Source organism: Xiphophorus hellerii, chromosome 16, assembly GCF_003331165.1.
Source record: "Xiphophorus hellerii strain 12219 chromosome 16, Xiphophorus_hellerii-4.1, whole genome shotgun sequence".
Taxonomy (NCBI): Eukaryota; Metazoa; Chordata; class Actinopteri; order Cyprinodontiformes; family Poeciliidae; genus Xiphophorus; species Xiphophorus hellerii.
In genome coordinates, this window is record NC_045687.1 from 14,414,529 (window position 1) to 14,442,478 (window position 27,950).

Sequence of the window (27,950 nt, forward strand, 5' to 3'; positions counted from 1 at the left end):
AATTTTCATGTTGAAACAGCACAAAGTACAGATTGAGAGACCTTTAGCTTAAAAAAACAAATTTTTTAACTTATCACTAGCTTGTACTGTGACAGATTGGGATTTTCTGCATAACTTTTGTTACTTATTCAGTTTACTTCTTATCATCTGATGTGTGCAGTGAAATCCTGCCTCACTGTTAGAAGTGGAGATTCTCAGCAGTCCATGTCTATGTCTGTATAATCCTCTGTGGCTGCTATATGCGAAAGGATTTCTCTTGAATTTGCATACCTTAACATTCAGACAGGCAATAACACTAAAAGAAACAACCTAAAACTATGATTTTTCATTCTCTCTGTGGAATGGTTTTGGATTCTCCCCAGAGTTTTGTTTTTGACAGCTTCGGTCCGTGCAGAGCCTGCGCAGAAATGTGTTTGTATTCTCTGACAAGCTCCTGTTGGTCTCCAGGCAGCTGTCTGACAAGACGAAAGCTCTTAGCTGACATCTGGGCACATGGCATGGAGTACACTTGAGACGCTGCAGCACTAGAGTTTTGCTATCTGTGAATATCTTGCTTATAAATACAGGCATCTATGAACACCAATCAGTGTATGCTGATGAAGCCAAAGCTGCATACAAATAGTTCTTTACAGAAACTTTCACCATGGATATGAATGTCATGTTAAACTGGAGATTTATTTTTTCAACACAATTTTAACTTTGACTTTGATTTAGACATGGAAAGTCAAAGCCTTACAAATACTCTATCCAATGTCTCATTAAGTCGCCTCTTGACTGCAGTCTTTGGTCATCTACAAGTGTTAAGGGCAATTCTGGCTGAATATTTGATCAGTATTGGCAGAATTAGCAGAATTCATTTAAAATGGCTAATTTCTTGGTGGAAATGCACAAACTCTTAATTTAGCCTTGTGTATGTATGTATCTATATAGAGAGAGTAAGAGATAGAGAAACTATCTGAAACTGTAAGTTAGCAAGCTTCATTGCTAATTGCCTTTTTGTTAGTTCAAATGGGACAAAAAAAAGCAGAGACACATTCAAACATGTTTTGTTTGCCTTTTTATATACGATATAAAACATACAGAACAAGATGCATTCGTACTAAACAGCTGTAGAAAAAGACAAAATCCTTTCAGTTTAGCTTTTTGGGCTTTTCTAAAATCATAAAAACAGCACAATAGGAAGATGGTTTTTGTCAGCTCATTCTTTCTGAATGTCAGTGATAATGATTGTCAATCAGATATTTTCTTTTCATTAGTCCATTGTGAAGGAGCAGAAGTATGCTTCACTAATAAAAAACGGAGAGGATGAAAATGCAAAAAACACCTCAAGGCTAAAGCGCCTGAAATGAGACGTTTTGTTATTTTCAGTCATGATTTAGCACATTACGGTTTGATTCCTCACAAGCTGAAAGGTTGGGACAAAAAAGTCATTCTGTTAACAAAGGACACACGGTGCTGTTGTATCTTAAAAGCTGAATGCGTTCAAAGTAGTCGTCTGTTAGAAAGTTTCTCTGCGAGGTCATGAGGTTGCCCTTCTGGCTGAAGAGGCGCTGGACGGGGGCCGTCGAAGGCAGGGTGGTGTTGTATTTGAGAAAAAGCTGCTTCACTCTGGGGAAATCCTGCAGACACTCGAGGCTCTTCCCCGTTCCCTCGACATACTTGCGGATTTCCTCCGTCACTCCTCGCTGCTGGTTCTGAGTGGAGGTCTTCGCCGACCCGTAGCTGAAGAAGTCGTCCTCGGATTTTATCGTGGACAGGTTGCGGCTGGTGTTGGCCTCGGGCACGTCGCAGGGCTCCATCTGGGAAGCCTCGGTGGCCAGCAGGGAGCACATCTCCTCCCTCTCGGAGGCCGCCATCCACCACAGGCGGAACTGAGGGGTCGTTGCCGTGGCGATCTTTGCCTCGTTGTTGGAGAAAAACTCCTGAAATCGAACATCGATCGCCACGGCAATGCTGTTGATGACGTCGCCAAAGTATTTGGCTGCGTCCTTCTGCTCGTTCAGCTTGTTCTTCAAGCTCAAGATGGTTGGGATGACGAGACCAAGGTAGCACTTCTGCTCGGCTTGGAAGAGTTCGAGCGCAAATGCGAGAGGGTGGAACACAGTCACATATTCTTTGAGGAAGGCCATTTCCTCCGGCTGCAGGCGGGTGACCTCCAGACGGGCACAGAGCTCCGTCAGCTCCCGCTCACTGAGGGAGATGATCTTCTGCACGGCACAGTACTCCATGTTCCAGCGGACAACAGCTGGGACGACCAGCGGCATCTTCCTGATCTCCTCTGCCACTTCCATTCCGACCTGGAGATGGTGGCACTTGTTCCATATGGAGAATACCTTGGTCATGGAGCTGTAATGAAGCTGACACATGGGCCCCTCCGAGATGGTCTGCCAAAAGTCCTCAGTGATGATCTGCTCCAGGGCGTGAGAGGCGCATCGCTGCACCGGGGGCAGGAACAAGAGCATGTCCTGCTCTCGCTCACCCTCCAGGATGGTTCTCACATTCTCGAAGAACCCAAAGTCATCATCCCTTTCCTGACTGTCCGCCATAAACTCTCTGAAGACGCTGGCAAAAGGGCTGGCGTTGTCGGTGACCGTGGTCTGGACCTTATTTTCAATATTGTACGCCACATGGGTGTCATGTATCCGCCCAGCGATGGAGTCGTATGTGATCGTGTCCTGCAACCGCGGGAACCCCAGAGCGGCAGACTTTCTCTCCAGTGACTCCGGATCGATCCAGTGGCACGTAATGCCAAAGAAGCTCCTGTCGTTGGCCGTCCAGATGTCTGCTGTGGTGCACACGTACTGGATGCTACTGAGCTTGACCAGCAGCTCCTCCCGCATTCTGGTGAGGCCTTGGTCCACTTTGGTGAACAGGGTCACCCTGTCCATGACCTTTAGCCCCTCTGTCAAACCTGTGATCAGCCTCTGGAAACCAGGCTGCTCCAGCACGTAGAAAGACTGACAATCCTCCACAATGAAGCTGAAGATGAGATCATCAATCTTGGACTGGGTCAGGCATTTAGAGATGATCTCTGCTTTGAGTTTTTTCAGCTGGCAGTGTCTGCTTTCCTCACCGTTGTACTCCTCCTTCTTCCTCCCTCTCTTTGCATCAGGCCTGGCTTCACAGCCCAAGTGTGTTCTCTGAAAAAAAACAAAGACATGTTTCAGGGTGGATGTAATATAACTTCGTGCAACTTTAGAAACTTGTGCAATACAAAAAAACCCGACAAAACTATCGAACAAGCAGCTGCCTTATTTTCTTGGGAAAGTCTGCAGCGCCATGATGGGACCATGTGTAACGTTATTCATTAGGAGAGCTGTTCATTCATTTACTCGGTTTTTAAACCTGAATACAAACTGAGCTGGAGATCTTCACATTCACGCTGCGTTTATCTAACTTACGTCTAAATGCTTCTTTAGGTTTGACGTGGAGGTTTTCGACGTGGACAGCAGATTGACCCTCGGCAGGCACAGATTACATTGGACGATGATATTTTTCCCCTGATCAGCCTTGTACGTGAAATGGTGGCGATAACGCCAAGTGTTAATGGCCGATTTAGTCTCCCCGCAGATGTCATGCTGCTCCACATCCATTTCAGACGCAATGTCTGCCGCTAAAGACGGGCTAAAAACACAAAAAAAGTATCGTAATCCGATTTAGTAATCTTGATTACACGTAAAGTAACGCTGGCTGTGGAGAAATCCTCATGAAAAAAGGGGCAGGCCTTTGTTTCCATGTTGCTCAGCAAGTGGTGAAGGAGAGGACGCCTACGTCATCTTCCTGTTCGCGAGCGCTCCAGCACAATGCTGAAGTGTGTTAAGTGCGCATGCGCCTCAAAGAAACGGGCCCATAGTTGTTACGTCATAGTCAATATCTGTTATTTTGAGGTGCACCTTTTTTCCCCCCTTATTTGTTGGAGCTACCTAGTGCCGCCATTAGGTGGTAGAAGGTAAAATATTACCGTGTTTGAATAGACAAATACATGATCTATAATAAATAGATATTTGAAGCAAGTTTGGTAATTGGAGAGAAATTTTTTTTATTTGTTTTAAATTTTATTCTAAAAACACATGTCACATCTGTAACCACATATTGTGCAGAATTTGAAATTAAATCCTATATGTTCTTATCTTTTTGAAAAAGATGCCTTAGTTAGTCTAACTTTAGGTAACCTTACGCAGGGTTTTTCTGCTTAAGCTTTTGGGGAGGTTTTGTATTTTTGATTATGAAATCAAAAATACAATCCAATGTCTGAAAATCAGGATATTAAGATCAATAAAAATATATATTTTAAAGAGAAATATATTCTGAATAATCTGCTCATTTCTAGGCACTCAGTGCCTGGTTGGTCCTTCTTTTACTTGAATTGTTTCATCAAGATGGTGAGATGTAGAATATCTGCCTGTGTAACTGCTGAGATGTAACAAGGTTGTTTTGATTGCTGCCTTTAGTTCTTCTGCATTGCTGAGTCTGGTGTCTTATCTTCCTCTTAACAATACCCCATAGACTGAGTCTCAGGTCAGGCCACTTTGCTGGCCAACCAAGCAGAGTAACACCATGATCACTGAAGCAGCTCTCAGATATCTAGGTAGATTTTTACTTTGGATATCAGAAAACAGAGAGGACCAACACCAGAACATGACATGGAACACCAAATCGTCACTGACTGTAAAAACTTCACCCTGGACTTCAAGCAGTGTGGATTCTGTGCTTCTTCACTCTTCATCTGAACTCTGTGACACCAATTTCCAAAGGAAATACAAACGTTAATCACATCTGAAATAAGAAATTTGGCCTACTAACCATGCAGTTCAGTTTCTTCTCTCCTTCTCCCAGGTAAGACAATTGTGACATTGTCCCAGAAACAGAATATGAATCGTCAGTGAGTCATTCCACTCGTTGGGAAGATCCTTCAAACCATTAAATAGATTTTGCTTGACATGTGTTAAGTCAGCAGTCTTTCCCATGACTTTGTTGCACTGAGAGAGCATTGAGACAGAGGCTCAGGAAATCTTTGCAGGTGTTTTAAGCTAAGTAGCTAATACGGTGTTCCACCATTAGTTTCCAATATTCAACTTTCTGACAATATTCTAATTGTCAGAGACACTGAATTCTTTGTCTTTGTTATCTCTAAATTGTGATAATTTACATTACAAGATATAAAGGCTTGAAATATTTGTGACTTGAGTAATAACTATATAATATTTATGACGTGTGCCACAAACCATGTGGATACAGTAAAGCTGTGAAAACAAAATCTGCATCCAGTCAATACACAAAATATTGTCAATGCTACCGACCAGTCTGAACCCACAACATTGTGAAACATGGTGGAGACAGCATCATGCTATGGATAATTTCTTCAACATGGACAGGTAACCAATCAGCATTGATAGAGTTGTGGAGCAACAAGGAAACTCTGTAGATAATCTGTTAGACGCTGCAAAACACCCTGTTAGACCAATAACTGAGTGGTTCAGATTAAAGTATTTGTGAATGGTCCAGTCCAAGTCCAGATGTAAATCAACCAAATCACAATGTCAAGACCGGAAAATAAACATTTAAAGAAACTATCCATCCAATCTGACTCAGGTAGAGGTAATAGGAAGAGAAGAATGGGAAACAATATCAGTTTCTAGATGTGCATTTTCTCTAGATTAAAAAAAAATGATAGCCGTCTGTGATGATTTCCCTCCCACTATACAATAGATTGGAGGTTTCTGATTCTAATTTGGCGAAATGTCGAGAGGTTGAATGTGTATGGATACTTATGGAATATTTGTTGCCTCTCTCTACCTTTCAACTTTTGCTTTCCGAATGAACCCGGTGAACCCTGATGATTCCTGTTCAGTACAGGAACACATGCTGAACATCTAATTGGTTTGAACAGTCTGTTCGGTTGTTGGGCTGTTGCGCACCACAGGAATCGTTGTGTCACAGGATGCCATTCTCCCCTCCCCTGTGACAGCGGTAACTCCGAGTTTGGTAATATTCATGACATGTGAATTCATTGTGGAGCGTGGAGACGTCTCACATGCCATTGGCTTTGTTTGGATATTTACATTTCCTCATAGAATCTCCAATATTTTTAATTGGGCACAGGCTGTGACAGCAAATTTAAATGCAGATCCGAGTTCCCATTTTACTAATTTAAACGCACGTCTCCCTCATTGGTTAGATTTGATGAGGGTGGGGTCTCACTAGAGAGTCTTTTGACGTCGCGCTCGTTCAGATGGGTTTTAACAGAGACGCAATCTGTGTTGGAGCAGAAAAAAGTGCTCCAAAACCATGATTGAGGAGAAGAAAACAGTCTAATCAAGTGATCATGAGGTTGGAAGTATTTTGATGTTGCTGTCAATCTCTCCTCTTTGCTTCAAATGGGGCTTCACTAGTGGACACCACCAGTGTCATTTCTGCAAGCTGAACGTCAGCTGGGCATTACGAACAGTGGCTTCATCAGTCTGTGGTCTCTTTCACTTTTCAGCATAAGTATGACCAGAAGACCCTCGCCCTGACGCGCGCTGGTGCGTGCATGCTGCTGGACCAGGGTGTGTGAGGACTAGCATGAAGCGCCATGGGTTGGTGCGACCGCGGGGTTCAAACGCTCCTGGCCACGGCAGGAGCTTTCGCCGCCTTCAGCCTGATGACCATCGCTATTGGCACGGACTACTGGCTCTATTCGCGGGCATACATCTGTAATGGCACCAACGTCACCACAGACGAGATCAAAACTAAGAAAGGCGATCTCACCCACTCAGGACTGTGGAGAATCTGTTGTATTGAAGGTAAGCTCCCCTCAAACTTTAATATGTCTCCACCTTTTCTCCAGTGAACAGGATTTTTTCTGTCATATATGAAATAGTTTTCGTTTTAGGGTTGCTTTTTTTCCCGGCGCGCACAAAGGACTCGCTCCTTTTACGCACGTCAAATGCCTCTTAAGAGGGGTAACTCCACAGGTGAACAACCTTATTACTGTGAAAAAAACTTTTAAGGGATTTATACAATATGTCAGAGATATGCACAGGGGGAAGAATGGGCATTTAAAGCTGAACAAGACGGAGTAAACCTGTGCGCCAACTGTTACACCGCATAAATCTCACACATAAATCCTTGCGAAAGAATGCCATGCCAAGCCGGCGCGTCTGAGCCCATTCACTCTCGCTGCCAGGAAATGTGCGCGCTATTAGTCTACTTTCATTCATGTCTTTATTGTATTCAATACTGCGTTGCTTGGCAACATCTATGAAATCGCTATGGAAACATGCCCGGTGACTTAAAAATAGACGACTCTGAGTTCACGTCATGTCCGAGCAAACGGGGCAAAAACTAATAGATTTATAGAAAACAAAATTGAGATGGAACATCCGATAAACATTTAATTCTCTTAGGTTTTCGCTTCCCTTTTCTGGGGAAAATATAACGGATTGGTGTTCCGGAGGTGCGCTGTCAGTGACGTCTTTCTCCAGAGGCAGACAGACGCTCATTGACCAATCTTCCTTCCGACCACCCCTTGACTTCTTGCCTCAGCTATCAATGAGAGAATCGCTGTGACTGGATGGATTTGTTCACGACATGGATGTCTGTCATGAGGCAGAAATTTATAGAAATTGTATTAAAGGCAGGGAAAAAGTGTGATTTTCTTTTACTCGGTTTTCGATTCTTATGACTATTCCCTTAAATGAAGATATATAAACGCCATATAATTTGTTCTAAATGTTACTTTTGAAGGAAGTTGTTAGTTTAAATAGAGCTTTTTCAAGGCAGCTAAATTTCAGTACAAAATACTGCTTGCTCATAAACGCAGGTTAGATCAGTGAAACACAGGAGGTGGAGTCAGTCCTAAACACACCATATGCTCCAGGCAAAGGCAAAACATTTGGCAGTAACAATTAAAGATATCCATTCTTTATAGAATATTTATTATTGTGAATTTTACTTTCCTTTCTTTTGCATTTTGCTGACATTAGATAAGCAGTATAGGTGGATGTGGATGCATTGCAGTGTCATAGGTAGGATTGATGTACAAATAGAGGGAAAACGAGATTGTCCCCTTTGCATAGTTTGTTGAACTAATGGCACGACATATTGGAAACCTTTCAGAAAACAGGCAGGACAACCAGGATGAATATAAAGAGATGACGGAAGGACAGAGAGAAAGAAAACAAACGAGGGAAAGAGACAAAGCAACAATACTTACATTTCATAATCTAATAATAATAATAATAATAATAATGATGATGATGATGATGATATGAGATATACCTTATAACAAACAAGATCGAAATAACTAAATGCATTTACTGTACAGACAGCCCCACAAGTAGAAATTATGTGTCTGTATGTGTTTGCATGTAAGCTTGCATATAAATGTGGGAAGAAGTTGTCTGTAATTAAATTACACCATGTAAAACCAAGGAACATGGTCATGGATGCAAACAACATTCATGACAATGAGGGGCGGGTCCTGACCCAATAGGCAGCACAGAAATGGGTCAAGACTAACCAGATCCCCAAAGGTTAATGTTACCCTCCCTACTGACCTAGAACTTCCACACAATGAAATCACCTAACCAAATACAGATCTTTGTTTCTAATAAGGCCATAGCATCACAACCAGGATAACCACCTGGTGACACCCATATGTAGTCCCTAGATTTCCACAGAGTATTATAATATTCACTCACCATCAGTGAACAAGACCTAGGTGGTCTCAAAAAACTTAGCTTGACAGAATCAAGTTAAGTGACACCTGGAGCAATCTCCCTGCCGCTCCAGTCCAAGAGAGTTAAAGGGATTCCCCAACAACACAGAGACATCATCAAATGAACGACCAGAGGAGCAGGGCAGGGCCATAGAATATGGAATATGCGATCAGTCAAAGTAATCTGATATGTTTTGTGTTTGCTCCAAGCAGTGTATTTTTATTTAGCACTGAATACTTTTGTACTGCCAATGGAAAGTCTCTTAGTGTTGGAACAGTGGCTTTTTTCCCTTCGTTATTTCCAAATTTCACTTTTCCCTGTTTCATCCCAGCCTACACACAAAGAGAGAGACACAGAGTCATTGTCAAGCAGTGAAACTCTACCGGGCTTGTCCTGTGGTGAAGGTGAACGGATGCAACAAACATCCTGGTGTGACGTGATAACATAGTTTCGCTTCTGTCTTTTGCCAAAAACTACGAGCTGCTGCGAAGTGGCTCAGTTGTCATGGAGACTCATAAGTGTAGAGGAAAAGACAAGCGATGAAGAGTCCCCCACCACCGCTACGACCACCACCACCACATACAACCCTGCAGTCATAATGACAAACACAGTTATTGAGGTTATTGAGAGACATCAACACGTCTCTCGGTGACAACGCATTGTTAGAAGACACGCAGCAGCTGTTCAGCACCACTCAGCCTTTATTCCTTTCCAATAAACAAATAGCTGCGCTTACAGGGCACCATACTCACATACATTGCCTCTTTTTCAAATGAAATCAGAAAAACAGGGTCTCTTCAGTATGAGGCCAGCACTCCATTCATATGCAGTTCACAGATTTAATACTGTGAGGTTAGCACCCGGAAACTTCACCCAGTGTAAAAATATGAATGAACCAATTTGACTATCTAATTAGCTGCATCATATTTAAAGTAAATGCCTCAGCTGGCGGTGGATTGCTGTGAGCCATGAAGCAGCTGTTTCTCTCGTGGGGCTTTTGGTTGATATGTGCATCTTTGAGAGAAGGCACTTGATTATATTCGATTGTTTTGGGGGCAGGTGGAGGTTGAAGGTCACTTTGCTGTTTCACCATGTTCCACGTATCTGTAATTAAAGTGTAGCTATCAAAAAGCAATGTGGGGCAAGGAGTGTCTAATTAGGCAGCAGGCGTTAACTTCCACCTTGGTCTCTTTGTCCTCACGTCCTCTGATGTGCTTGTTCTTTCTTCATCTCCACAAAGGTTCAAGTTCTCCATTTTAATAATCATTTCCTGCCTCGCCACTTTCTTTTGTGTTTCCAGTTTTCTGAACCTGCTTTTTTAATGCGAGTGTCTGAAGCACCCGGAGCTAGAAGATAAACTGAAAATGCTTTTCAAAATTTGTCTTTCAAATAAAGGTTAGGCAAACTTTTAATTATTAGGCCTTCCAACATGCAAAGTAATGCCCAAGTTTGATTGGGTGTTAGACAGTGCAACTTGAGACTTTGGTAGTTTGCGTCAATATTTAACATCAAAACCAAAGTTAAGTAAATACAGCTTATTGTTTTCTGCCTTAGAGATTAAGTTAAAATGTTGTCACTGTGACGAGGGTAAATATTTTAAAATATATACCACAATCAACGCTTTAAGAGAGGAAATGCCTAGATTTTCTAAGTTTCAGTTATTTATTTATTCAGATAACAATTCTTTCTTTTTCTGTCCTTCATAGAGCTGCTTTTTTAATGCCAGTTGCTCAGTCCACACTACATCCACATACTGTGATCATGTTAAAGTGAAAATTGCTGTGAATTAACTGAGGAGAATCGTACAAAGCTGTGGTGTCACTATGTGGGCTATTAAACTGTTCCTGGATTGGCAAATCTTTTCCTTAAACCAAATTGACACTTCTATAACCCAGCCCTATACATTGCTTTCTATTTGAAACAAACAAACAAAAAAAACTGTCTTTTCAGAAATTATGCTGTAAATGTGTAATATAAATGTTTAACTAAAGTTGCAAAGTTGCTTGTGATTTTGTCATTTTGACCTTAGGAAATGTAGTGTTAATTAGTGAACCCAAGAGAAACTAGATCATTTCTTTTGTTACTTGTTAAGACAGTTGGGGCAGATCTTTCACCCTGTTTTCCTCCTTGTGAGACACAAACAAAAAGCTGAAGATGACCTTATGTCTGCCTAAATCAGAATAGTTTTACTAGTTTTTTTATGTTTTGAAGGAGGAAATACTGAGTCAAAGCAGCCAATTTTTCTTCTGTGCAATTTATTTTCCCATGCACTAACCAAATTAAATTTGAGGTTTTTATTGCTTTAAACCCATTGCAAATATATAACACAGATGCAAATATCAGCACAGCAAAGTTAAGATTTTTAAGTTTTAAGATTATTTGAAACCCAGGGCTATCTTTGCTAAATATTTAATGAGGATAAATGTAGATTATCCATAAAACATTTCAAACGAGTGCAAAATCCCTGCAAAAACATAGAGCATACAATTACGTAGGAAAATCCTGACATACGTACAAATATTTACACAGTTCCAAGTAATTTTCTCATAAATATAGATAACATTGAGAATCAATTGCTTGTGTGCATTTTTAACTGACTGTGCATAATAGGACTCACAACAGCTTACATGTGGCGTAAAATCTCAGTTTTCTCCCAACAACTTGGATACACATGCACAGTCAAACTCAAGCTGTGTTTGAAGAAATTGCAGCCTGGTGACAATTTAATTAACCAACTGTCAGTCATATCAACACTGAATCACTGATGTCTTTGCCAAAATTGCTTTTCTCTCATCCTCACTTGGACTGAATGACAGAGAGAGAGAGAAAAAAAAACTATTGGAGCAGTTTGTTTGCTGTCCCGGTTTTCCCCGCTTCCACAACAATTAATTCATGTGTTGGTGAATCATTGAAAGTTGTGGGAACATGCCTGCTTTGGACATTAAGCCCTTTAGTTTTGCAAAGACTTAATCATTTAACTTATTGTAAAGCTTTGAGTGCTCTCATCTCTGTTGGAGGTACAGGGGCAATAGGAATTAAAGTAGAACCACATCTGAAACTCTGCTTGTGTTTGTTATTAAGCTGTGTAGAAGTAATACACAGCTTAATGTTCATCACCGACTAGTACCGACTAGTAGTAATATGCAATATAAATGTCAATTTTGACTGGGTTGGTCATTAATCTACCTGCAAAGCCACTGAACTGTTGAAATGAGGAAATCAAAGCATCGAGCTTACTGCCATTACAGGACTCCAAGAAACCCTAAAGTGAACCAGCCATCTACCCTGAGCATTATTTAGAGGAGTCAATTTATTCTTGGCAATTTTATAGAAGGAACTGCACAGATCCACAGCAGGTCAGGACAGGACATCTATTTATCAGCTACTGTTGAAAGAAAGCAATGAGGAGAGGAGTCCTATATACAATCTACAATAATCCTAAAGGATATGCGAAAATCCCAGACCAGGACTCACATAAAGTATACAAGTATTATATCAGGTTTTGCAATGCTTCAAAATAATCGATTATTTCTGTATATGGTATCTAGCTGAAAACGATTTGAGGCAATATGTTTACTGCAAGCTATATTTGATAAACTATTTTTCTTTATTGTTTTACTTGAAAATTACAGTGATTGACAAAGAAAATGTCATATAAAAAAACAAACATTTGCCTTCTTAGGTGGGAAAGTTTTTTAGAAAGCTATGACAGAGTTCAGATTTTCACAGGAGCAGAGATGTCCTTCTGGACTGTGTGTGGGATTAATTACAAACTATTTGCTCAAAACTTCTATTAGGCCCACTGCAATTATTTGTGAAGATATCTACCCTGTGGATCTCTTGTTATTAACAAGATACTTTATTTGTAGGAGAAACTATATTTTGAATTTTGTTTGTGTCTAGCAAGTCACCATTTCTATGTTGTGGAGCTGTCAACTTAAAATGTAAAAGAAAATTGAATTAAAGGAAATAAAATCAGGTCAAGACATTTTGTTTTTACCATCTTTCAGTCATTCTTGGATCAAATACTGTCAATAAGTTCTCTGCAATTAAATATAATTAAATAAGTGCATGGTTAATTTACGTGTCTTCCAATCTGAGAGTCTAATTACTGATGCAAAACGAAGGAGGTTGCATTGTCACAAAATGTGAAAATATTGAAAGGGTGTGAATTCTTTTGCAGTGCACTTTATATATAAAACAGGCTGTTTTTAAAGCATAACCTAAAGTGAGCACAATCTGAATTCTCCTTTTGTTTTTCTAACTTTAAATCATGACAGAATGATTAAAACTCTAATTACACATGAGATCCAGGCGGTTGATTAGAGAGAGCCAGAAAATGTCTTTGTAGTATCACCTTTCAAAAGCTATTCAGCCCATGCAGTAATGCCTCTTAGCCATAAGAGTACACATAGTCTTATGTGCTTTTGGATATTCACTAGAGTTAAGACAGTAAAGCAACAAAGATAACATCAGTTATGCTAAATATAATGTACACTGTTGTCTACAAAGTAACATTCTTTATACAAGATTTAAAGTTGCAATGATCGTCTTGATATAAAACAATAATAGATTTCCTAAACAAATTCTCAAACCACGTTATCATGCATGCGTTGCACGCTAACCATCATTCCTCAACCTGATGCATCAATCAAGTTAACCTCTCCCTCAAAGACAGAGACAATACCACAGGAGACATTCAGTTGTCGTCCTTTTCCCCAAGATCCATTGTCCTATGTGTCTTGTGTCCTGTGTGTCTTACATCCATATGTGCTTACATACGAGACACTTTTCTTAAGTGCAACTAACATCACTTAATGAAATAGTCATGAAGATCTTAAATCTTGAAATAAATCACAGTTACAACATATAAAACTGGAGCTCAGGAAATGTCTCAGTGTGATACTTAGCTGTGTGCTAATGCTATGCTAGTTAGCATCTTCACTGCCAGAACATAGAAGATACGATGGAGAAAAAACTTATTTTCTTTGTCCTTGTGTGTGTACATATATGGTTCCCTGTGTGTATAAAAAGTTTGGTAACTTCTTGCTGAGTTAACCTCTTGGTGGATTTGGTTTGATTACTCTTTGTTTTCCAAGTCCACTCGAAGCTGATGTGTTCTGGAAACTGAGGGAATGTTTTTCAGATTTGTCCCTCTAACATAATTGAAACAGAGATAAGTTAGTGAATATTTCTTGAAGACTTGCAGTGTATTATTGGAAGGCAGACGTTGGCTGGAGCATTTAAAGCATACTGCTATCCTGATGATATCTGTCAAATACATGCATTTTTTTAAGAAGAGGAAGGTAGTGAGCACAACTCCAATGTAACAAAGAGGGAAAGAGCAAATGGGTGCCTGGTTCTTAAGAACTACAAAAAATATGAATGACCAGCACGCCAAATAATATCCAAAGGGCAAAAACAGGAGATGTTTCAGCTACATGCTCTCATCAGCTTGTTACAGATCTCTGACAAACTCTAAAGGGCATAATGAGGAATTTGTGTTGAACCATTTTCTTTGACTTTTGTGATTTTATGTAATCATATGTGCTTAAATTTTATAGAATGTTGTATATTATTGTTGTCTGCTTGTCACCGATTATTAAGCTCGTTTATCACAGATGTCTCTTTTTCGGGACTGATCGTGTGTTTAGTTTACTTTGCCCTGATCTTAGAATATTTTGGAGTGCTGCTCATCTGGTTATTTTATAGTAACAGGTAGTACTGAATGGACCAAAGCATTTAAAGTGTGTGAGAGTGTGTCACTGTATTCACACCATGATGCACAGATGTACCCCAGGTCCAAACTGTTGGTTATGATCCCAGAAATGTTGAAGCAAGTCATTAGAAACAAAGACATGTATAGAAGTAGGTTTGAGCTCTCTCATCTATCGATATGGTTATAACGATTTTTCCTTAAGCACGTGTTTGCAAATGGCTGAATTTTCTTTTTTCAAAATAATATCTCTTTGCTTTTCTCCTGTTGTCTTTTGCTCTATTACTGCTATTACTGCCACAGTAATTGTACACTTAAATCCACACGTGTGCCTACAAATGGACATTCTTGTTTGTTGTCTCCTACATTTGTGTTGACAGTTCTGTTTAGAGGGGATGTTCGTGGAAATGCTATCTCTTATTTAATGGGTATCAGAATACAGTGAAAATGTCAAAAAGCGTCCTTGGAGACTATTTATGTAAATGAGCTTATTAAAGACTCACAGTGGTTGCTATGGAGGAGAGAAGGAGATGCTCAGTATGGGGCTCCTAAACTCCAGTCAGAGCCAGAGAATCCATTATTTCTTTTTATACGCTAAGCGTGCATAATTAATTTCCAGTTTGTTACTCTTGCACTATCCCCTTCCCAATGCAGACTTTTTATTTGCTATTTAACTTATAAATATTTCCTGTGCCGCCCTCTGACCCTGATTGCACAATAGTTTTTATTACGATTGCATTCTCCCTGACTCTCACTCTCTCTTGCTAATTTGCTTCACTTGAATGCTCACAGAAACCCTATTTACTGTCGATTCCAATACATATACATATTTTTCATTATTTTGTTTTCTGTGTTTTTGCTATTTCATTTCCTCCCATTCTCTTTTTATAAAGAACATGATAAATAATTTCAAAAACCTTTCCCCATCTACATACTATCTCTGGAGATTTATCATACCCAGTTCACAAAACAATGTCAGAAGCACCATTTGATTCAGTTTTTGTATCCAGTCTTCTTTCCATGGAGTTTGTTGACATTCCACATGTAGACTTGACAATATATGCTCACTTTATGTGAGCATATAGCATAAAGTGCTATATGCTACATAGCATATAGCACTTAGCTATATGCTATATAGCTAAGTGCTAAACACAACTTGTGGTTTTATCAGACCACATATAACTTACAAGATTTTGGGAGATCCTAGATATTTTCTTTGGAAGAAAATAATTCTGTCTCTGAGTCCCACTCATTACTCAGGACACAGGAAGACGATTGATATCAGAACAAGAAGCAAACCTGTTCTTGTTGGAAATCCCTGCAGATCCTTTATTGTTGCTGACGGAAGTACCTGACCAGTTTGAGTTTTATCCTTTCATCAATAAATTCAACTCATTTTTATTGTCCACTCCCTGCTGTCTCATATTTTTTCCAAATATTGCTATATTCCAAATATTTCTAAAGGAAACTTTACAGTGGCATGGTGTGAATACAGCACATAATGCTTTGCTTTCTTTGACCCTTCTTTTGACTGACACCTTTGACCAATGAGATCATTTTAATTATTTGTAACATATTTGAAAACCGTGACTTCAGTTGAATGATACAAATGTGAAAAGTCAAGAACAGTTCAAAATGTATTTAAGTTTAATTAGCTTCTCTATAACTCATGGCAGGTGTATGCAAAGAAGTTTGAAATCGATGCAGAAGTATTAAAAAAAATATTTAAAATTTTGCGACGGGGTTATTATTATTATTATTATTATTATTTATTTTACATTTTTTGTTTATTAATTGTTTGTTTTGACCCTACAGGATGAATGTCACATTATGTGTGGAAAAACTTTGGAATGATGTATTGATTTATTATTTTTATTATTTTGCTTAACAAAATCCTGACATTTTATCATGGATGTGTACACTTTTGAGAGTCCCTGTGTTCTTCTCTTAACATCACACAAGCACATAGAGAGAAAATAAACTTACACTTTGAAGAGATAATGTGTATCAAAGATGCACAGATTGTCTCGGACATGCCATTATGAATATTAATGCATTGCGATTTTTAAAATTAAATCTATGAATAGCAACAATATATTAATAGAATACACTGAATAACAACTGAATTAAAAATTTACACAGAATAAAATGGAACATTGTAGAGCACACTATTTTTGAACAAGTGAGTTTTGAATGTAGATGTGATGAGAAGGAGATTCAGATGTCCAGTGGGAGTGAAATCCAAAGTCAGGGAATTTAGCGGCTGAAAGCTCTGCTCCCCCTGGTGTCAAGGCAGGCAGAGAGCACAATGAGGTGGATGAAGGATGACGCCCCGAGGGAGCATGAGGAAGTAATATTGTGCAGAAGAACTAGAAAATAATGATGGGTGAGTCTGTGGATGGCCTTATATGTTTGCAGGAGGATTTTGAATTCCACTATGAATTTATCTGGAAGCCAGTGCAATGACTGTAGAACTGGGGTGATGTGTTAAAGTCTAGTGGTATTAGTGGTGATGCATGTGACTAAAATCTAGATGATGTACAAGATTATGGAGGGATTTATGAGGGGGACCAAAGAAGAAAGAACTACTACAGTCAGTAGGAGAGGCGATGAGGTCACGGACAATGACAGAGGCTGTACCGGAGTTGAGGGAGGGACATTCAAAATTAATGCTATGAAGATGAAAATATGCAGACCGGATAATATTATTAGTATAAGACTAAAATGATGATATGGCCCACAGCAGATTTCTTAGGGTCAGATTTGAGAAACTTTTGAATGTGGTCCTGACGCTGACATATTAAAAGTTGCTCTCAACATCCTCAAGTTCTGAATGAAGTCAGTCTCTGCAACAACCCTGTTCCACCAGTAAAAAAATAGTGGGACACCATTAAAAGGAATGTGAACGATCATACAAGAAATTCAGATTTCAGATAAAATTGGTATTAAACATCAAAATCTGCCAGGTGCAATGCTAGAGAGATATAGGCACTCTTATGACAAAATTTAATCGGTGGAGTGATTTATGACCTTAATTAGGCCTGTCGCGATAAATGATAAATCGATTAATCGTATGATAAATTAAAACTATCGACGTCATTTCAATTATCGGCATTATCGTCTCTCCCGACCTTTTTCTCTTTCTGTTGATGACACCGAATGAAAAAAGGCTCAACTCCGGTGCTCTCCACTGACTCCTCCTTCCTCATTTCCTTAGCTGTCGGCCGATTGTCGGCCCATTTTCAAAACCTGACAGACCACACATTAGCCGACAGAAATCCTAGGTATAACGGTTCGATCGGTTCGTTCCTGCCGTGTGGTGTCCAACAATGGGCACAAAATAATGGCTACAAGTTCAGTGAACTAATTTTAAAACCAGGCATTAATCAATGCTTTACTACAATCTACCTGCAATGCATGTAACTAGTGTCAGCGTAAAGTCCTGACTGAATGAAAATCATTATAACCTATTTACGTCACGTTAACGAAGAACAGCTGAAAAGTTACCGGGTTTATCAACTGCGGTAGTAATTTCGCTCCAACTCCTCCTCTTGTCATTTCTATATTCTTTGCATGTTGAATAAACATTAATGTTGTTTCCACGTCGGCTGGACTTCGGGTTGCGCCGTGTCAGCTGTTTGGGATTCCCCGACGTAATTTCCCCTCAGAAAACACAGAGGAGAATCCGCGCTTTCTGATTGGCTACCTGTCGCATTTAACAGGCTGCGTTAAGATCCCAGTCGGGGAAAACCTCTGATTTAGATCGGAGCGGCAACGACGATCTACCGTAACACACCACACAATCTTAGGAAGACCAAAGGTCTAAGATTGTTGTATGGGGAAAAATAGGAGCAAAAAATCATGTAGTGTGAACTATTGCATCAGGTAGTCGATGTGCCCATCTTCTCTATTTAAATCTAATTATTACTGAAGGGCAACATAATATACAGACTTCATAATCTGCACTCTTTGGGTTGAATGCAGTATTTATTTCCACTTTGGCTTTATGTTGTTTAGTTTTTATCAAGTACATTTTTTGTTAATGGAGACTGAGAATCCATTTTGTTTTTGGTTGTTTTGTTTATTTAGTTTATCAGCTCAAGTGTTAAATATTCTTTTGAAAATAAAGTGTATCTATCTTTGGCAGGAAATCACATGCATTATTACGTCATTTCCATTAAATCAGTGTAAAAAGGTCTTCAGACAATATTATCGTTTATCGCAATAATTTTTTGAGACAATTAATCGCTCAGCAAAATTTGCTATCGTGACAGGCCTAACCTTAATCATTAATTGCTTTTAATTTCTGGTGACCAGATGTGCCCCCCCTAAAATAAACATTCCTTCGACATCTGTTAAACCCATCTTTGGGTTTAACTCTGTTTTGGTAAACTCCTTCTGACCTCTGAGTTTTAAGAGTAATACAATTAAAGTATGAAAAACAATAAGACAATAAATGTTAGATAATCAAGATTAATATATATATATATAGCATATACTATACCAAGAGAAGTTTAAATAGATTCGGATGTTGTATTTACCTCTGGTTCATATTCCTCGGTGCTGATTGGCTGAACCCATAAGAGTGGGTGGAGTCAGTTGTTGGAGCTGGTCAGGAAAAAAAGCGTGGTGAACATTGTAACAGGCTTAATAGTAACATTTTGTCTTCTCTGCTGTTAACAACTTGTAAAATCACTTTTAAGTTTTATTCTGCTGAAGGGACAAAGCAATACATAAGAACTATTTCTGCTACACACTCTGTGGCATGATTTGGTGTTTGCACAGCAATTATCAGAACAAGATAGGTGTTTGTGTTTTTGTTAGCTCACGGTATGAGCAAGATGTTTTTTTTTTTTTTACTAAAGTCTCACATTGTGGTTTAAAATTAGTACAAAGCCCTTTTTTCCACCAGTGACTAGAGACAGAAACTTGTGCTACATTTTCGCCAACTGATTTGACACTAATTAATTTGATGTCTCTTATTAGGCAGCAGACCTAGTTAATGAAAGCCATTCTGCCCTTAAAAGCTGTGCCACAGACAATCACAGTTCTGCAGCTTACCTTTAGACACCTGTAAAATTGAGTTGACAGATATCTTTTGAAACTGCAGTAAATGAAGGCTGGCATTTATGTGGTAGGACAGCTTTCATCCGCTGTCTCAGGTAAAGTACAAAAGATGAAAAGGGGATTGTTCTTTGATTTGGGAAAGTCTTTGTTAGATACAAAGATTAAGCTAAGAAAAGCTTTCTGGAAGCTCAGCTGATTCACTATTGAATAAACCTTCATCCTGAATGGCAACGGTGATGTTATATATTTAAGTGCAGGGGAACAGGAGTGTAAAAGAAAGGGTTTTTATACAGGTAGATTTAATAGGTTTTAATTACACCACAGAGTTGAAAAACAACAATTGTTTGCACTAATACATAAATAATGTGTGAACTAGCCTGACATGTTCTTGAGAATCCGTTTGATGACATCAGCTAATTTATAGTTTTAATGTTTTTGATTTCTAAAACTGTGTGATTTAAAATGTATCAGTCTTTGTTACCTTGTGGTAAAATAAGTGCAGTCCATATGTTTGTGACACCTTGAAATGTGTGCAGTGGCTAAAAGTTTAACCCTAGCTCTAACACATGTGCAATGATAAACTATCCAAGAAAGAATTTCAAAACAAATAAGACACAGAAGATAAGAAGACAGGAGATTCTATGGTTTATCTGATAAAAAAGCTGTATGTATGTAGATGATTTGCAAATATGGAAGAGCATCCTATGTTAGCATTACTAAGAGTGTAACACCCCTCCTTTTCACACATATCTTCAAACCTTAATTCGTCTTTGTTTTACAAACACAGCACAGATGTGCAACAAAGGCACATCCAGAGTGGCTTCAAAGTGTCGCGGTAAAAGGGTCACTGATCGCGTTCAATTGCCAGGCTTGCACAGAAGAATCAACGGAGTGACTCTAGTGTTGTTTGTTAAAGTAGCACATTCCAGCATACATGCTTGTTTTTCCACACACATACACACGCATACACATGCCCTCACAGATGCCAGTTTAGATCTCTATCTGCCTTGCTACTTAGGGGCTTCATCTGTATCAACATATAATGCAGAAAGAGATGCACAAGAAAATGTGTATCATATTAAATTTTAAAAGCTCAAACTTGTTTTGTTGGGGTGTGCGTGTGTGTGTCCTTGTGCAAGAGAAAGACTTATAGTTGACCATTTTCAATGTGTATCTGCTACAAATGCTTCCATACTTGTGTGGAACCAAACAAGGAGAAGCAGCATTCAGCATCTATGCACCACAAATTTGGAACAAACTTCCAGAAAACTGTAAAACAGCTGAAACACTGACTTCCTTTAAATCTAGACTAAAAACCCACCTGTTTAGGATTGCATTTGAAACGTAATCAATTACACATTTAATGATGGAACTTGACTTAATGTCATGGTTTGATTGCTGATCCTATGTTGAAATTGCACAAAAATCTGTGAGGGACGACGGAGTCCCAGAGCAAAATTCCGTGAGAGGTGTACAGAGCCTAGTGCCGGAAGAAAAACGGCGAGTGACTGAGGGTCACTGCACGTAACACAAACCCTGTAAATTCTAGACACTAACAGGTACCATAGAATTGCACAAAAATCCGTGAGGGACGGCAGAGTTTCTGCTCGAAATTCCGTGAAAGAGGTGTACGGAGCCTTGTGCCAGAAGCAAATTAAAATGCTGTCTACATCGTTTTAAACTGTGTGATTTTGAGCGTGAGTGGGAATAAAAATAGCAATAGGTATTTTGTTCCATATAACACAGTAGGAGTGTAACAGGTAAACCTTTTATGGAGGCAAACTCGACTAAAAACCCACCTGTTTAGGATTGTATTTGAAACGTAATCAATTACAAATTTATTGATGGAACTTGACTTAATGTCGTGTTTTGATTGTTGATTCTATGTTGCATTGTGTTTCTGTGTTTGTAATGATGTAAAGCACTTTGAAATGCCTTGCTGCTGAAATGTGCTATACAAATAAAATTTGATTGATTGATTGATTGTGTAAAGGAACTTCTGACTCTAGTGGACACATTTTATCCAGATACTAGTTGATACCCACATACAATGAATTCCGAATCCAGTGGTGACCACATTTTTTGGCTTCCCTTCTGAAGATGCAAAATAAGCATTTAAATACATTTTCCTTTTCAGCAGTACCAGAATATCCCAAACAGTTTTATGTGGGCTCATTCTGATTCTTTTGTGCTGCAGGCATCAATCAAGGCAGCTGCTACTGGATCAACCACCTTACTGATGACGACGACTATGACACGGACCGCTCTGAATATCTGCTGCGTAAGTGTTGCCCACTCAGCCTATCAGGCATTATTGACTCTGTCCATCCTTTAAAGGCAAATATTATACCCGCATATCTGTATTGGTTCAGTATTTGATTTTAGAGACGAACCACAAGTGGATAATAATTCATATAGAATAATGTGGCATGTGTTTTGGCATGTTTATTAAGAGGCATTCTGATCTTAATGAAACTAAGTTAAAGAAAATTAAAGACAGCTTGGAAATATTAAACCATGTGAGGTAGTAACAATGGTAAAATTGTCCCTAAAATAATACTTAAATTAAAATGAACTGCAACAATTATCCTTATCCTACAATTGTTACCTCTGAAAAAGAAAAAAAACAAACTTTTCCTTTGAGGTGTAGCCACAGTGAATCATCTGTCGCCATTTTACCTCTGAAAAACACATGTGATGTGTATATAGAAGATTAAGCATTCAAATTTTACATTTACATTCATGTGTTTCTATAGAGATGCTGTCAACAGGTGATTAGATTATAATATTTAGGAATTACCTAAAGGTTGCAGATAATATGCATTTTTGTGTTTACTTTCTTCCATTGCTCACCACAGTTTTCACACACAAACCCTTGAAGCCACTGGCCATCAACACTGAAACTGGTGGCAGGCTATTTGAAAGCTGTTCCTTTGGTTCGAACAATAACAGCACACTGGCCTATAAATCCAATTTAAAGTTCAGGCATCTTCAACCCTCTACAGAGCAGGAGACTATAAAATGAAACAAGCATTAAAAAAATCCCCTTACCTTCAGATGTTGACAACAGCAACCTTTATTTCTACACCTGAATGGCAGCCATCCATCCACAGGAATCTCCCCACATCACCTCCCTGTAGGTTGGAGGCGATGAGGTGGGGAGATGACAGAACTCCTAAGGTGGATGTAATGAGGCAATGCTCCTGTGATAAAACTGTGGGCATGTTTAGTAGAGGAGACTAAGCCTTCCACAGAGGTCATCTGAAAAAAATAAGCAATGATAATAATAACAGAATATTTTTAGCATCTATCATCATGATTAATTTCAAGAGACATCATGGTTCCTCTACATTACCCCACAGTAACATGCAATTGTGGTAGCCACTTCATGTACTTGCTAATAGATGGGTGGCATTTCCTATTGCTCCTGTTGTTACTTGGAGATTTAGCTCTGGTTTCAACCCTATAAGTCCTAAACGTAGCAGTGACGATCCAGCAAAATTTATGTCCAGATGAACTCTTGCTGTGGAAAACAAAGCAGCGTTACATAATCCATTCTCTAATCCATGGGAAGAATGTTGGCAGAGAAAAGACTGCAGTGCTCTGGCTGTTACCTGCAGGTCAGCTCTAAGCCATTGAGGGGTCTGCTGCCCAGCCTCTGTCTCTGAGGCCAGGCATCCTCACTCGGTCACGTCTTTCAGCGGGCTGCCTAATCAGCAGCTGTGAAAACAAGTCCTCCAAAATAACATGTTGTCTTTTACATATAATTAGTGGTTATCATTATCTCCAGTAAAATCCCCTCCAAAAAAAACTCCAGTGCAGGATATGGAACCAAAAATAAGAGTAAAATTTCTGTGGCAAGACAGGCTGCTGAATTATTATTCAATTATTTCACCTTTTTGTTCCTAAGAAGTAAAATAATAGGTAAATCTTTAGAAGGAAACATTAAACAGACACTGTTTTTGGTTGTGTTTCAATCAGCACCAGCAAGTCTTGCTTACACTCTATAATACATTTTATATTCAACCGTTAAGTCTAACATCAAGATCTCTTTTCATCTAGTTCTTTGTCAAAGCTCAAAGACAGCCTTCTTTGTGCAACTTATTTAGTAACTGAATTAGTTATACTTTAAAAGATGGTCCTTCACCAAACAAATCCTTTAAATAACAAGTGGGTTCAGAGTGGGGAAAAGTGTTGAATCTCATCACTTTCGATATCGATTTTTTTGCAAAAAGACAAACAGACAAAACAAATTTGTTATTTAAACGAAATTTCACATTGATGTCACAGTGTTTTGTCAGGAACATTTAGGTTTGAATATTGTGTTAAGATGTTTGTCCATTAGTCAAACTAAATGAAAGAAGGGCTCAATAAAAAGGCTACACAGCTGAATAAAGCCCATCCAACTTTGTATGTGAAAAATGGTGATTCATTTTCTGTTGGTGGTAATTGTCATTGAGTACTCTTATTGCAACCCACAACTGATTAGCCAAGATGTGTCACAACAAGGAGTCAGAGAATAAATGATAATGGGAGTTCTCTGGAAGTGGGAGTGAGACAGTGTAGGATTGCATTGATGAGATTTTTAAAATTATAGAAAGATTTTTTCTTTTTCTTTACCTTCCAAAACTGTTCTGCTGCATATAACACTGTATTTAGCAAAAAAGGAAATACTCAAGAATTCATAGTCATTTAAACTTTTCACATTTCATCCCAAGGAAAATTATCTTTCTGTATTTTATATGAACAAAAATGTCTGTAGGTCTTTTTCTGGTGTATAAGTCTTCACCAGATTTATACACACAGAGATTTTGCCTTTTCTACTTTTCAAAACTGCTTGAGATCTTTCAGACTGGATAGAAAGAGCTTGTGAACTGTTAGTTTAGAGTCTTGCCACAAATGGCTTCCTTCTTGCCTCTCGTTCTTAAAGGCCTCATCTATGGATACTGCAGCAAACATTTGTGCTGGCAGATTGTCCCACCTGTGTTGTGGATCTCTGCAGCTCCTCCACAGCAACCATTAGTGTCTTGGCTGCTTTTCTGATTAATACTGTCTTTTCCTGACCTTCTGGTATATGCAAGGGGCTTTGTCTTGGTAGATTTGCAGTTGTGCTATATACTCTTTCAATTTTTGATTAAATCAGACACACATGAACTGTACGGACTGGATTTCTGATGCTTATATATTGTAAGACATTCTAATGTAGTTATAAACCAAAATGCTAATTATTGATTTAATTGAATTCTAATTTATTCTGGAGCGATTTCCACCTCTTCTGCCTCTCTGCAGGTGTTGTTCGGGCCTTCAGTGTGTTCCCCATCCTCAGCACCACCCTGTTGATGCTTGGCGGGTTGTGTGTCGGTGTAGGGCGAGCGTACAACAAGACAAATAATGTACTCCTCAGTGCAGGCATTCTTTTTGTAGCCGCAGGTAAGCTGAATGACACATTCACACTGCCAGCCTCACTCTCAAAGAGCTTCAATCATGAGGGCTGTGGGCTGGAATATTAAAGTTTCTTCCATTAATAGCGATGTGGCACTTACAGACTCATGCGGTACTCAAAGATGGCCACACATCTCAGTCATGGGCAATGATCATAAATATCATTTAGAGTACCAGAAGTGATGAAAATCCTGCATTTACTGGTTGATAAATAATAAGTTTTGTCTTTGTCGGTAGAAAAGTTGTGATTTTTTTCATGGCAAGAAGTAGTTATTCTTCTTTCCTTTTACCAGGCCTAAGCAATATCATCGGTATCATTGTCTACATCTCAAGCAACACTGGGGATCCAGGTGACAAGCGAGACGATGACAAGAAGTACACCTACTCCTATGGCTGGTCCTTCTACTTCGACGCCCTCTCCTTTATTGTGGCTGAAACTGTCGCCGTCCTTGTCATCAACATCTACATCGAGAAGAACAAGGAGATCCGCTGGAAGGCGCGGCGCGAATTTATCCGCTCGCTGTCCTCCTCTTCGCCATACTCTAGAATACCCAGCTTCCGCTACCGTCGGAGGAATTCTCGCGCCAGTTCGCACTCTACGGAGGCCTCTAGGGAGAACTCGCCTGCAGGTGGCATGAAGGGGGCAACGTCTTCCAGCGGGCCCTTGGATGAGCTGTCCATGTATGCCCTCGCAAGGGACAGTGTAACTGAGAACACATACAGCCCTGAGCATGAGGGAAGTGCCGAATTCCTGCAGGTTCATAACTGTTTCCCAAATGATTTAAAGGATGGAGTAAATCGCAGAACCACGCCTGTGTGAGTGCAAGGATTGTAAGGTCAAGGTTGACCTGAGTGATGGTGTGAAATCAGCAGTCTGATGTACCGGATCAGCTCACCCTGTGAAAAAGAGCCTCTCAATTTTCTGAAAGGACCAAAAGTAGACAGGACAGTGAGAAGGAGAGCAGATGAGCCAATTAACAAAATGGGGGAAAAATCACTTGCTTTTAGAGTTCACTGAAGCAGTACAGAGTTACCAAGGTCTGTACTTTAACCAATTCAGTTTTTATTTTTGAACTGTTCAAATGTGAGCAGTCTGCTAACACATTCAAAGTTTATTTAATTATTCCCACACTTTCTAGCTAAACTTGAGAATGAAACCTTGAGGCTTGTAATTCAGATGTATTCTACATATTATTCAAACAACATGGTGCTAAATGAAACATATTCTTCAGTGTTCCATTTGTATGTGGCGTTAGCTCTAGTTTCTCATTGTATTCCATGTTAGGCTCTAAATACAACCTTGAAAGAGAGTCAGTGTCTTTACAAAATTATATCCTTACTAAACTGTGATGTACTGAATGTTTAGTATTTAGGCTAATTTTATCTCTGTATTGTTTGTTCTTTAATCCCTGACCCCTCTAAAAATGGACACAAAGCAGAGTAAAAATTTTACGCTTATGCAAGTGGTCGCACTTGCATAAGAGCCTACCTTCTCAAATGGAGGTATCTGTCTTATAACAAAAGACAAAAAAGCTCTAGAGAAGCCTGAGCTTAACACACACACACACCCCCCCACACACACACACACGCACACACACCCACCCCCCCCCCACACACACACACCCACGCACACACACAACAAAAGTCAGGACTACTTTTGGCTCCAAACAGAGTCTTGGCATCAAGTTTTTAAGAGATAATAATTAGAACCAAGCAGAGATTTCTTGTCTGTCTGTCAAAGCTTGAACGTCTGGCAGGCTTGCCACTCTACTGCCAAGCAGATCCTGCACAGAAGCCAAGGGAGCCGTGTGGAACTGTATCTCCCAAGGATTTATCCCCATCTACAAGAGCTGTGCTGTGCTGCAAGTTCCTGACTGCTCTGTGTGTTAGTTCTCTCAGGAAATACAGCAAAGTTGTGGCAGGTTGAATCCTTTGAGGTCTGCAAGAATTCGGACCAGTGACGAAGACAAACCTTGAGAAAAATAAGTGAAGAAAAGTAAAAATGCCATGAAATTCTTTAGTAAATACTGTGAGTGTTGTCTGAGCCTGCTGGGCTCAGTTGACCAGAGAAAAGTGTTAGAGGAGACAATACTTCATACTATGAAGAGCACATGTAAAAAAAAAGCCATCAGTGTAGGTCTTTCACTTTTATATATCAGTCTGAAAAAGTAAATGTTTGTAATTTAAAGCTGTAAATAAAAGTGTAATAAAAAACATGCCAATGTGAAAAGAGAATTCAAAGCATTATTTAATGAAAGATCGTCTCAGTAATCAAACTTTGACCAGTTGGGCAATGATCATGTGATTCAACTTACCTTTTTATATTCAGCTAAGACTAGTATTTCTGTTATGAGTCGGTGATTCTATTAAGTATTTCGTTTTGTAAGGTGAAGTACAGTGAGTATGTTTAGGAAAAGAAACTATATTTCTATTCCATGTATGAGCGGCAGCTGTATTTTACTGTATGTGCTTACACTAATTTATGACTGACTATATAATAAAGCACCTTCTCTATTGTCATTATTAAGCATTCAAAATTTGGATCATTAGGAGGGAAGGTAAAGAACTGGTTAAGCTGCACAGTTATAAAAAAGTGAAGAATCTGAGGCTCCCATCTTTTTACTGAGGAGTTCTGTTATACACTATGTTCAGTACCAAACTAATCTCTTATGTAAAGGTAATTCAGTGCCTTTTTATGATCTGCTGTATTTCCCACTTTCAATGTTCTTACAAAAAGAAGAAGAAAATATTTTTAACTTGTGTATTACCCCCGGCATACTGTACCTGAATAAACAAACAAAATCAGGGTCATTGTTTTTGTACTTTGTGGTGGTGATTTCTTCATAACAAAATATGGAGCTCTTTTAGGAATCCACAGTTTCCTAAAAGCAAAACAGATTCCACCATTAACCGTACATTTACTGAGTTTATGCCAGGGAGTTGCCTTTTATTTTTGCAGCTAGGGAGAAAACACAGATTTGGTTTCCTACATAAACTTTGCTCAACTGGCTGCCTTCTCAGCT

At 39.2% G+C, this 27,950-nt stretch overlaps 2 protein-coding genes across 3 annotated transcripts; one reads left to right on the top strand and one right to left on the bottom strand.

Moving 5' to 3' along the window:
• Positions 1-1,040: 1,040 nt before the first annotated feature.
• LOC116735714 (uncharacterized) lies at positions 1,041-3,872 on the bottom strand. Its single transcript, XM_032587763.1, has 2 exons — positions 3,402-3,872; positions 1,041-3,140 (listed from the first exon to the last, which is right to left on the bottom strand). The coding sequence occupies exons 1-2, from the start codon at positions 3,591-3,593 to the stop codon at positions 1,428-1,430; spliced, it is 1,905 nt and encodes a 634-aa protein (XP_032443654.1). The 5' UTR covers positions 3,594-3,872; the 3' UTR covers positions 1,041-1,427.
• A 2,227-nt stretch (positions 3,873-6,099) lies between these two features.
• On the top strand, positions 6,100-27,738 carry cacng4b (calcium channel, voltage-dependent, gamma subunit 4b). 2 transcript variants are annotated; one of them, XM_032588516.1, is made up of 5 exons: positions 6,100-6,330; positions 6,485-6,785; positions 21,683-21,766; positions 24,775-24,915; positions 25,221-27,738. In XM_032588516.1, exons 2-5 carry the CDS (start codon positions 6,575-6,577, stop codon positions 25,745-25,747), a joined length of 963 nt encoding a protein of 320 aa, XP_032444407.1. In that variant the 5' UTR covers positions 6,100-6,330; positions 6,485-6,574; the 3' UTR covers positions 25,748-27,738. The 2 variants fall into 2 exon arrangements, with proteins under 2 accessions (XP_032444407.1, XP_032444406.1); XM_032588515.1 differs by having other exon boundaries at positions 6,100-6,785.
• The last annotated feature ends 212 nt before the right edge of the window (positions 27,739-27,950 follow it).